The 12,835-nt window shown below is 36.5% G+C and overlaps 1 protein-coding gene across 1 annotated transcript in view; it reads right to left on the reverse strand.

The window, feature by feature from the left end:
- LOC136040076 (diacylglycerol kinase epsilon-like) overlaps positions 1 to 12,835 on the reverse strand; it is an 88,778-nt gene that overhangs the window by 31,374 nt on the left and 44,569 nt on the right. The window contains exons 4-5 of the mRNA XM_065724151.1: positions 10,297 to 10,462; positions 7,870 to 8,136 (exon numbers count right to left, since the gene is read on the reverse strand). Coding sequence (XP_065580223.1) covers positions 7,870 to 8,136; positions 10,297 to 10,462 — 433 coding nt within the window. The remainder of the gene's footprint in view (positions 1 to 7,869; positions 8,137 to 10,296; positions 10,463 to 12,835) is intronic.

The following is a 12,835-nucleotide window of genomic DNA, read 5'->3' on the forward strand; positions in this document are numbered from 1 at the left end:
CAATTTTTCTTTACAATAAGAAGCTTAACTCACTCGCTATAGTGGTCAGAAGTGCAAAGGCGAAAAATTATGCAGAAAATATTAGATACAATATTTGTTTATAGATGGTGAACAGCTTTTTATTTTTTATGGAGGGGTGGTTTTTATAACTTGCTATTTTCTGTATCAATATTTTTATAGCATTTTAATTTCAACTGATTTATTGGAACTTCAACTCAAACCAGATTTTAGATTAAATTTACGACCATTTCCACTACCTACCTACGACGCATAATTGTCGTGGTTTCCTTTAAATTGCTGGTATCTCTTTGTTGGTCATTCTATCGAAGCAAACTAATATGCAACCCCCGCTAAAAGAAGAATCCTGGATCCACCCCTGATACCAATAAGTGAGTTCATTCTAATTATAACTTAATTCTATTATATTTGGATTTCTCTTAAACCATTTATTTACCACACCTTAGTTTCACAATTCTTTTGAAATTCTAATAAATGATTGTTACTCTTTTTTTTTAGTGTCGCAAAAGAGCTCCTGCCTCTCAGCTCTTTGGGATCAGCTTTGCACATGTTTGGAGCAAAATCAAAAAATACTTTCGGATTAATGGGTGTGTGCAAGTTTGATGATGATCGAGTATGCAAATTATGCTGGTCCAAGGTATGTCAAAATAATTTATTAAATGAAGCTGGCATCTCGTCAGGTGAAAAACTTAAAACACCAAAGTCGGGTAATGATTGCTGATGGAGCAACTGCACCGACAAATACGCTTCTTTGTTTCCGATTAATATATGACATGTTTATGAATTGAATTCAGTTTTCGCACGTGAGAGTTGAAGGTCGATTACCGAGCCAATGCACAATACTGTAAATGGGGCGTTGTATAGGAGGACCAGCGTTTCCCTAGTTTGTCGCCACTACTTCCCCTCCTTTTTGTCGCCACTACTGCCGTCACAACAGCGTTCCTCTGTTATTCCAAGACTTTGGGATAGCTTCAGTTCTACTGCTTGGATATGATCCAGGAATGACATATTCTCATACAGCATCAAAGCGATTTTTGAATAAAAAATCAAGTAGTTGTGGGCATCAAGTCATAGCTAATTGTAGAAAAAGCCATGACAGATAGTCCAATTGAGTGAGAGGCAAATCTGGCATAAGCCCTTGTTAGGATTGTATAAAAATAATGTCAGTTCATTACTGAAAACTACCAGTTTCGGGCTGGAGAGAATATTCATCGTAGCATAGGTCATAGCAGCAAAGATTTACGCGTGCTGGGTTCAGCACTCGGCAGAGATCATTAACGTGAATGAAAAGCAGCAATGGTCCTAACATTGAGCCCTGGTGGACACTATTGTCGACAAATACATCGTTTCATGGATCTTCTCCAACATAATTCTTATTGTCTTTCAAGTATGACCTGAACTGATTCAGTATCTTATCCGTACAAGTTCCTGTTTTCTGATCGGAACTGAATGGTACATACAGTCAAATGCTTTAAAGTCAAGTAGAACCGCTGCAGGTAGTAGGCTAGAATCCAGCGCTTTTGTTTATCCATAAGTTCCACGTTGTTAGTACACCTTGGGTGGATTCCCCTAGTTTGAATCCAAACTTGCAATTGCTAAGAAAACTTTTCCACTCCGAAAATTGGAGTAGCTGCTGTTATATAGGGTCTTACAAAATTGTATTAAAGCTGAAAGAATGGAAATGAGTTTGTAATGAACCGCATCAAATGAGAACATCCTTTGCTCGATGGAATCGTTCTAGCTTTCTTTAGCAGTTCCGGGAGTGTGTCCTTTACGAGACTAATTTATCAAGTAAGAGGTTCTATGACTGACGAGGCAACAACTATTTAACTTTCAGAGTGAATTCAGTCGGAACTAGCAGCCGAATTAAGTCTTGGATTTCGTAAGATCAGCAGAATTTTAGACGGAAACACAGGTGTGAGTGCTATTGACTTAGAGTAAGCTAGACTAAAGTAATCTTTAAAACCCTAGGTGGAAATTACAAAAGAATCTGCTCTTTTTATGCCAACCTCAGTAAAAAATACTCCCAATCTATGTTACAGAAATTAGCAAACATTAAAATAATATGAGAAAAGACAACTCCATCACAGCTCAGCAATCATAACACATAATAATGTTATTTACGATTTTCCTCTACGCCTAAATTGTAGATCGGCATCCCTGATTTTTCATACCCTGGAAAAACTGGAATATCGAAATTCTCCTAAAAAAGCGACTAATACTAAATCCTATCAATATTTTCACCGTCCAATCCTAAATAGTTTCGTTTTAAAAACAAACCCAACTATGTCTGTAAAATAATTAACTTCAACTGTCTTTTTTAACTTCAGGTAATATTTAAATATAATATTTAAAATTGAATATAATATTTAAATATATGAACATACACGGGCATGAATTCATGAAAATGCAGGAGGTCAAGAATTTTCCATTTTTTTATGAAGATACATGAAATGTTACTTTTCAAAGTCTAGGGGCGAGGATGGTTATTTTCATTTCTTTCCATTTTTTCCTAAAAATATAAATAGTAACTTTCAAAATCTAGGAGAGTTTCAGAGCATTAGAAAAAATAAACTTGCCTTAAATTTTTACTGCGATTGGACAATTATAAAGTTTGTGATTTGAAGTTGAACACTGGTCAACGCCCGAAAATAGGCACAGGATACATCAATGTCTCTATACTCGTGTACAATTTCAATTTTATTCGCAAATGGGACTATAACATTGCTTGGGTATAACAGTGAACAAAATCCACCTGACTTTTTTCATAGTTCTCAGATTCTATTGAGTAGCTTCTTATAACACTTTACATCTTCTAACTAATTATGATTGAAAATAAATGTAGAAGTTAATACGGTATTATGAAACAAGCAGGTTCGTATTCAGGATTTTTTCAGGGAGGGTTATTTTTTTTCAATTCTGGGAGGGGTTACAAAAAGAAACCTTGAAAAACGTATCCATGATTTTTTTTTTTATATGCTTTTTCGTTATGTATTAACGAGTCGGACAAACATTTAGGGGGGAGGGGTCAAACCCCTAGTCCCCGCTTGATAGGTCTTGGACACAAGCAATATTATTACAAGAAATCAGGAAAACTAAAAATATCTTTCGTTCTTTTTGCCTACTTTTATCAAAGACTTGCGGTTTGTACTATCATAGACAAGGTAAAAGATCATAGACCTTTTCCTTTTTTAACTATTCCTAACTATTCCAGCCAACTTCCAAACCAATTTGAATTCTGCACAATTAAAATATAGGATAGCAGATATTTTTCTTGTAGTTTCATTGTAAACTTAGGATATGTTTTTCGATTTTGTTTTCTTTCATTCTAAATTGCCTCTCATCAGTCTTGGAAGCTACATAATAAAAACAAGTTAAAAAAAAGATTGAGTCACACTGAGATCCTCGAATGGAATTAGTTATCTTTTTGAATACAACGGAAACGATTAGACGAAATCCTAATAGTAAAGAATACAAAAATAGTTAGATTATTCTCCTCCCCTCCCCCCAAAAAATGATACCACTTCAGCTTTAAATGAAAACAAGAAGATGAGCTCTCTAGGTACGCTTAATGAAAGCCACCATAAAAATAAAATTAAATAAAACTTGGGTGCCAAGGCTCTTTGAACTGTTACAGAAACTGTTACGATTATAATATTCTTGGCAGCGTTAAAGTTAACTCTGGTGGGGAAACTATAATTTAGGAAGATACCTCAATATCACCTGTGAAAAAATAGACCCGGGCACAAAATTAAAACTATTGTGTATTTTGTGGGTACTAAATGAAGTTTTTCAATTCCCTGGCAGTGGAATGAGAAATCTAAAATTTCAAAGCCAGTGGCTGCACAAATGCCCATGGCCATGGGCAATTATGTTTTTTTTTTTTGGTAAAAAATGGCTTTTTTTTAAATGGCACTTTGGCTTGTCTATTCATAAATGAAGTTTTTCAATTCCCTGGCAGTGGAATGAGAAATCTAAAATTTCAAAGCCAGTGGCTGCACAAATGCCCATGGCCATGGGCAATTATGTTTTTTTTTTTTGGTAAAAAATGGCTTTTTTTTAAATGGCACTTTGGCTTGTCTATTCATAAATGAAGTTTTTCAATTCCCTGGCAGTGGAATGAGAAATCTAAAATTTCAAAGCCAGTGGCTGCACAAATCCCCATGGCCATGGGCAATTATGTTTGTTTTTTTTCGTAAAAAATGGCTTTTTTTAAATGGCACTTTGGCTTGTCTATTCATAAAAGAAGTTTTTCAATTCCCTGGCAGTGGAATGAGAAATCTAAAATTTCAAAGCCAGTGGCTGCACAAATGCCCATGGCCATGGGTAATTATGTTTGTTTTTTTTTTTTTTTGGTAAAAAATGGCTTTTTTTAAATGGCACTTTGGCTTGTCTATTCATAAAAGAGTGATGGAGCACTTTGTAAATATTGTTTATTGTTTACAAAAGATACAGCCGGAAAATGCGGACATCAAAAGATGAGATTACTGGTGATAGAACCGTATAGGGATTGGAAGGATGCCTTGGAATACTTTAAACATCATGAAGATAAATGTATCTACCATGAGGCAGTAATGGAATCAGGGAGCGACTTTATCAGTGTTGCCAAAAATCCTAAACGTGACATAAGAATCAAGTGGATTCAGGTAGGAAGAAACAAGTACGAGAAAGCCAAAAGATGCTGGCTTCTATAACGGTGGCTATTTAACGGTGTTTAAACTTTGATAAGAAAACAGTGTCCAGAAGCTCTTTACGTCCATTATTGATCTCACTCGTTAAACCTTGCTCTCTGACACTCTTGCAACTTACAGCGTGAAAAATCATGTTGGTACATGCTATGTTCGTATGTTGGTACAGTCAAACCAGTCGTAAGTTTTTTTCAAAAAACCCCAAAAAGAATGTGTTGCCTGAGAGAAAAAATAAAGTAGAAAACCCTGACTCACAATGAAAAACACTTACATAGGTGTGTGAAACCAGGTGGGTTGAGAACCATAGCAGCCTACTTAAGTTTCAGGAACTTTTCAAAACAATTATTGCCATCTTAGAAGACCTAAACAGTGACACAGACATAGATACGTCTTCCAAGGCGTCATCATTTGTGAGAGCATTTATTTGTGGGGAGTTTGTTATTAGCTTACGTTTCTTCACTAAAGTGTTTTTACATACTATGACTCTTTGCAAAGTCACCTTTGTGTGATTGTACATCTGCAACAGATCATGTTGGAAACACTGTGGACCTGTTTCAGAATAGATGAATAAACAGATAGATATTTTAATGCTTTAAAGCCACAAGAGCCATGGCACAAAAAAAAATGACAAACAAAAAACAACTTACACACATGCAACATTATTTTCAGTCCTCATCCCCCCCCCCTTTACAAAATCTCTCTCAAAGCGTCATTCCCACTTTTATATATTTTGCTATTTTCCTTATTGTCACATAGTCTTTTGATCCCATCATTGAAACCAGCCACTCATTTGTCCCCACATTACCAACAAATAATTATTTCCTTAATACGCGAAATAACATTTGAGGTGGAACTTTCTCGTATCTACAAGACAGTTAACTTTTTTACTAGCTGAGTTTGGTGAAGAAATCAAGTTTCCTCATGTCACTGCATCACAGCACAACCAATGCAACGTATAAACTTCAGATCGAGAACAATATTTTCGCATTGCAATGGCAGTGCCACAGCTATATAATTTTACAAACCATCTGCAAGGACGGTTCGTGAATCACAAAGGAGTTTTTCAGGCTTTAAACTCGCTGCTGCCGTCTGTACATTGCGAGACTTCTATTGTTTTAGATTTGGAATATTTGAAGGTTTACCAAAATAAAGTTGACAAAGACTTATTGAAAGCTGAGTTTAGTCTGTGGAAGATTTATTGGGAAAAGCAGGAAGAATATGATCGTCCATCAAATACTATTGAAGTTCATTCGGAATCCAACAAAGACTTTTACCCCAACATCTTGAAGCTGCTACAAAGATTTTCAACAGATTCCCTGACATCTACAGATACCCCAACTGATACCCCAACAGATACCCCAACATCTTGAAGCTGCTACAAAGATCGCTACAAAGATTCCCAGTAACCAGGTACACGCCAGAACGAAAATTCTCAACACTTAGGAGATTAAAGACGTATTTGCAAAACACTAGTGGTTAAGACTGGTTTTATGGGACATAAAATTAGATAAACCTTCTACTGGTTTAGACCAGTTTTAGGAAGAAACAATAAAGATCGGTCCATTAAAATATATAAAACTCCAAAATACTAAAAAAATAAAATTAAAAAGTCAGTATAAGATACAAGCCCCTTCCTTCCCATTACCATCCCAATACATCTAATCTTAATAATTTTATTTATATGTAAATTGGTTGCTCTCAGTTACTTCTCATTGGAAGGAGACAATTACTCGTTGAATCAGTATAATCGACCGGTCTTAACCAGTTTCACTGGTTAAGACCGGTTTTGTGGCCTTGATGTCAGTTCACAGGAGTATATCGATTTCAACAGAAAAACTGTAAATATTTTTACTTCAAAACATAGCAGATAATTACAATTTGTGTTGTAAACGATTTCCCCTGTATTAACCATATTACTGTTTACTTTTAAGTATAAAAAATTAGTAGATAACTAATAGTTAATTTTCTATTACTTTTCCCAGATTCTTCAAAAAAATAATACTGTTAATGACAACGGATCACTGTAAAATCACTGGTGCAAATACTAAAATAGCAAAACTATGAAGTTGACCTTTATTACCACCGAGTGTCCCACCGAGTGTGGTTGGGATCTGACGTCCCCATCTAGTACTTATGCTGATAACAATAACCAAAAGAACCCCTTTCTCCCCTATCGTAGAAGTCCAGGCAGCTCTGGACCCCTAAAAGTAACAACTAGGACATTAATATTGTTTCCGACTAGGTTGAGATCTGCCAATCCCATTCCGTGGCCCCTTTTCCATTGTCAGTTGATCTTATACCCGCAAAAAACACAAATAGGATACTAAAGTTTGCCGTTCATCAATTTTGTTGGCAAGATCAGCCCATTAAGATAAGGCTGTACGTAAGAGGGATGGGGTACTAAGTTTGAACCATCCCCTAAAAATTTCTGCCCAACTCGTAGAAAAGTAACCGAAATGCGTAGAAACAAATTTTGTATGTGTTTTGTAAAGTTTCCCCTCCCCTAAAAAGAAATTCTGCATACATCATTGCCTTCAGGAGATGCCCTGATGATAAGAATTTAGGGGAGCCGTTCTTTTAAGGTGGCTGGGCAAGCTCTGGACCCAAAAGAATAAAATATGGAAATTAGCAATTGCTTTCCACAAGCTTTTTATTTGATCCAATATCTTGTTCTGTCGAATTAACCAGATTACAAGAATTAAAGCCCTCCTCCCCCATTTCTCACAGGAGGTACGATTGAACTTTGACGACAAAACGTCAAAAAAGGCGTACAAAATTATCAAGGGCTAGTGTCATACTAACTTGTGCTTCCAACCGTATTTGATAGAGGTCCCACGTCCTCTTCTCGTAGATGTGCCGATGACCAGAACTTAAAAAAAAACCCTTGCGTCCTCCCGTAAGGAAGCCGTATTGGTTAAAGAATCCAAAAAGGCATAATTAGAGCAGTAATTCTTACATCATATCAGGCTTATAGCTTTTCATAATAATATTTGTAATTCAATTATGTTAGGGCTGGGCTATGTCAATTGTGAGGGGTAGTAACGCCAAAAACATACCAATTAAAGCTAAGCTTATCAACCATATTCTCACGCATGTTAAAAAAATGGCAAACAAATATACCGAAATTTATAATTATCCGTAACCTAACACGAGGTAATCTTACCAAATACAAGTATAGGTAACCAATCAATCTCCCATTCAGGCTTGTCAATTTTCACAACAACTTTTTTCCTATTTCCTTTTACTGTGAAGCAATTCGGGGGGACTATACACTTCTTCAAGCTTCCCAGATCGCACTGCACCGTCATGGAAGAAAAACAGTTTTTATGAACGGACCTTTGACACCATACACATTGATAGTCTGACAGGCTTGGGTCATTCCCACAATCTTCGTTGCAAACGTCACATAGGGTTGGTCGTTCAAAATTACCTAAAAAGGACCAAGATGAAAAAAAAATTAACTATTACCCTTATTGCTACCTTAACATGCATAGACTGCACACCAAAGCCTAAGAGAAAGGAGAGGTAAAGGTAAAGGATGTGGCACTATACTCGACAGTCCAAACCATTGGTACAGGTCTCTGTTTCATGGCCCTTCAACCAGTAAGTAGAATGGGTGGTTGTGAACCGGCCATCCTGTCGTTTCGCATCCCCTATTGTTTATCTTCTCCATATTTTTCCAGACAGACTAGCCATTTAGGTCTGAGTTGACCCTGGCTGAGCTTACAGAGTCACACCACTGACCTCCATTCCAAACCAATTAAAAAGCAACACCAGGACTCGAACCCCGTCCTTAAGGACACAGGATTACCTATAAAGAACTGATGTGGAAGAGTCGGCACTAAAATGAATCAGCAAAACATCTTGCCCCTCCTAGGTTGTGGTGATGTAAGGCCTTATGTAATTTTTTTCTCTGGTATTAATAGCTTTCGTTTATTTTCAATTTATCTCGTTAACCAGCCACAGCCTGCGGTACTAGAACTGTTTAATAGATATAAGAATAGTGTTAAAGTGCAAGCAGATGACTGTATTTATTTTCCTATAGGTAGATAGATGTTTCCCAACTTTATTAGCCTTAAGGAACCATTAAAATTGATTAAGCGTGACAAAGCGTGCCTGTACGTTATATGCTATAACTCCTTCAAAAATTTTCATAATCGTTCACATGGTTTCAAGGCAGTTCACCCATTCTCTTGGGACATGTAGGCAACTTCTGAGCAGTCTTAAGGCCCCAGAAAATCCTACACCAAGGTCCCCCTTTGTTTCCAAAAAAAAAATTTTTTTGTTCTCTCATGAAAGAATATCCTTCTTGATGTTTTCATTAGAAAAAAAAATAAATAAAGTAACAAAATTCGCTCCCCTACATTTTGAAAAGAAAATCTTCATTTAGAAATATCCCTTTTTGGTATTTTCATTAAAAGAAATAAAAAAAAGGCTCAATCCCCTAGGTTTTGAATAAGACATTTTGCACCCCTTACAATATTCCACAAATCCACTGACAGATATGTGGGACGGGGGGGGGGGTTATTCTCTATTAAATGTTAGTTCTTAATGGTGATACAACGAGTAATTAACCATGTAAAAGATAATTGATTAACTATCGATGAAAATCGAAAAAGTTGCTAGAATTGGTAATCAGAATTCAGGACAATTTTTCCGATTCTACAAACGCTTCCAACACTGACTTTCATTCTTAACATACAAGAAAATTGTGCCTTGCCAAATGATTTATTATGCAAATGCACCTGCTACTTGAACCTTTGACAATTTTCGGACTGAAAACAAGCTATTTTTATTACGATGTTAATTACTTCTTACTAATTACTTCTTTTTTATGATTGATGTAAACACTGCCAAAACTATTGTAGTTTTATTCCTTCACGGCCTTTCGTACTAGAAAAAAAATAAATTAAGTTTGTTCATATTTTTTAACTGCAGGGATTTTAACCCTAATTTTTACTATTTTGTTATTAGTGTGAACAGTCCTCCAAAAATGATGCATATTGATGCACACAAATGATGAAATCCCCAAAAGTTCGGCGATAGTGGAGGTACTGAACAGAACGCAACTAATTAGCCAAAAGTGATGAAAGGGAGATGTTGTACCGAACTCTCGGAAGCCATTCTTGGAAAACATCTGACAGTTTATAAGTGACCACGAAGTCCTGTGTTGTTTTAAAATCACTTTTCTGTGAATAGGCAACGCGTTAGAGGACCGCACCTGGCATTTTGACGTTAAATCACATTTGTCCAGTTTTTGTTAAGAAATGTTTTGTTAAGAAATGACGCAGTGATAATTTATTGCACTGCCAAGCGTTGTGCGCCCCTAGGCCCGGGCTTAGTGGGCCGATTGGTAGATCCTGGCCTGAGGGCAATAGCAAATTTTCCCCAATTTTCCCACGTTGAACTATTAAAATCAATGAGCAAAACTAATTAGTTAATTTTAACAATCTTTTTCGTTCGTAAAAACTGAAATAATCATATTTCATTTTCCCTGTCCTTGGTACTTATACAATTACACGTTTTTAGCAGTTAAAATGAAACAAAGAGAGATGAAAGAGAAAGGGAGCTGTGTCCGAACTATGCTTACCCTTGATCCAGTGGTGTAGCAGCCCGAGCTTGCTTCCAATTCTTGACTTGCACTTGAACTTTCGGATTGCGACATCAAGGCACTTATCATCAGAAACCAAACCACAACATTCACAGAGCAGCCCACCAGTAAGGATTAAATTTTCACAAACGTTGCAAAATGAAGCCTTGAAAAAAATCCGATAGAATATAAAGGCAGAAATAATTATCGAAATATCTGAAGTTGTAGTCACATACAGCTAAATTATTTAGCTTTCATACACATCGAATTTCTAGCGCATATAGATCGAAAAAGATGACAACATTTTCCGAAAGAAAAGGCACTGGAGACTATGTTCAGTCATACTCGTGGGCGTTAAACGTTTTTTTTCGTTTCATATTTTTTGTCTTCTTATCCCTAAAATTAGTATGAAATCCGAATTTTTTAATTCTTTCATTAAAATGTGATTTTAGACCCTTGATTTCGTGTCCCGTTATCTGGACTTCCGGCGTCTGCTCATAGGTGCCACTTTCTAAGATAACATAGTGAAAAATTCTTAGGCTTTGACAATTTTTTTTCGTTCTTTCATTCTTCTTTATAGTACTGATATTTCATTTATTTTTTTCTTTCTTTTGCCCCTATTTGTGATTTGTCATAATAATCATCTTAAAAACGTTTTTCGTTGTAGTTGTTTGTTTGGGAGATGATGATGAATTAATTTTTTTTTTCATTTTATGCATAAAAGAATAAAAAGAAATCTAGTCTAGTAAAACAATCCAAAGCTCAGAGATCTGCTTATCCGGTAATTTCAGCCACGCTGACCCCGGTGGATCGGTCGCACTTATCACGTGCTAACGATGCAATATCGAAGCAATGCTTTAAGCGTCTCTCCTTGACGTCATGGATGAACCGAGCTGGCAGATAAAGAAAAACTTGATTTACAGACAAGTTTTGCTTGGAGCCGCTTGGGGGATTCAGAAGCTATAGAAGATGCTGGGTTCAAAATTGATTGTTGATCGTCCGGCAATCAACCGTGGGCAATTCTTCTGCAGCCAAACATGTCATCAGATCTCAAACAATATGATGAGCCACAGGCGTGTAACAGAAATATCATTAATGGAAACCTGTTAAAGAAGACCTATGATCAGTTGCTTTTAAAACCCAAGTGCAGAGGAATTTATTTCGAGACCCACATCTTGGAGAAGAGGAGGGGATGAAGTTGTCAAAAAACGAAAAAGGGAATTATAAGAAATTTCAAAAACACAACAGAAATAATCATAAAATTTTGAAATTCAAAGGAGGAAGGGCCTAAAACCACTCTACCTGGGTTATAAAAGATCTGCTACTAGCTGTATCAGACACCAGGTACAGAGGAATTTATTTGGAAATCTGCATCCTGGTGAAGAGCTGAGGGATGAAGTTGTAAAAACAAATATAAAAATTTTGAGATTCAAAGGGGGTGGGCCTATAACCACTCTACCTGGGTTATAAAAGATCTGCCCCTAGTTGTATCAGACCCCAGGTATAGAGGAATTTATTTGAAAACCTGCATCCTGGTGAAGAGCAGAGGGGATGAAGTTGTAAAAACAAATATAAAAAATTTAAGATTCAACCGGAGGTTGGCCTATAATCACTCTACCTGGGTTATAAAAGATCTGCCACTAGTTGTATCAGACCCCAGGTACAAATGAATTTATTTGGAAACCTGCATCCTGGTGAAGATCTGAGGGGGTGAAGTTGCAAAAACAAACAAAAAATGCGAATTATGGGAAGCATCAAAGACACTGTGGAAATAATCATAAAGATTTGGAGATTCAAAGAGAAATAACCTTAAAACCAATCTAAAAATGTTATAAAAGATCTGTCACTAGTTGGTTTCGGACTCCAGGTACAGAGAAATTTATTTGGAAACCCACATCTGGGGTAAAGGTGGGCCGATTAAGTTGTCAAAAATAAAAAAAGGTGAATTATATGAAATTTCGAAAAAATTCCGGAAATAATCACAAAAACTTTGGAATTTTAAAGGGGGATGGGCCTTAAGCCACTCTATCTAGGTTATAAAAGATCTACCACTAGTTGCATCAGACCCAGGGGTGTAGCTCCGGCAGTATTATTGGGGGGAGAAGAGGAATCTATATCAGGAGAGTAAGAGGCACGGGCTATACAGTGGTTTTTTCTCCCAATTAATGAGGGGGTAAGAGCCGCCTCCAAATGACGACCCTGATCAGCATCTAGGTGCAGAGGAAATTATTTGGAAACCTGCATCCTGAAGAGCCGAGGGGATGAAGTTGTAAAAACAAATATAAAAATTTTGAGATTCAAAGGGGGGGGGGCGCTAGAACCACTCTACCTAGGCTATAAAAGAACTGTCTCTAGGTGTATCAGACCCCAGATACAGAGGAATTTATTTGGAACCCTGCACCCTGGGGAAGAGCTGAAGGAATGAAGTTTAAAAAAAGGCAAATTGTGGGAAAATATTAAAGATATTATGGAAATAATAATAAAAACTTTGAAATTAAATGGGTGATGGCCTTAAAACCTACAAAGGTTATAAAAGATC

This window comes from Artemia franciscana, chromosome 20, assembly GCF_032884065.1.
Source record: "Artemia franciscana chromosome 20, ASM3288406v1, whole genome shotgun sequence".
Lineage (NCBI taxonomy): Eukaryota > Metazoa > Arthropoda > Branchiopoda > Anostraca > Artemiidae > Artemia > Artemia franciscana.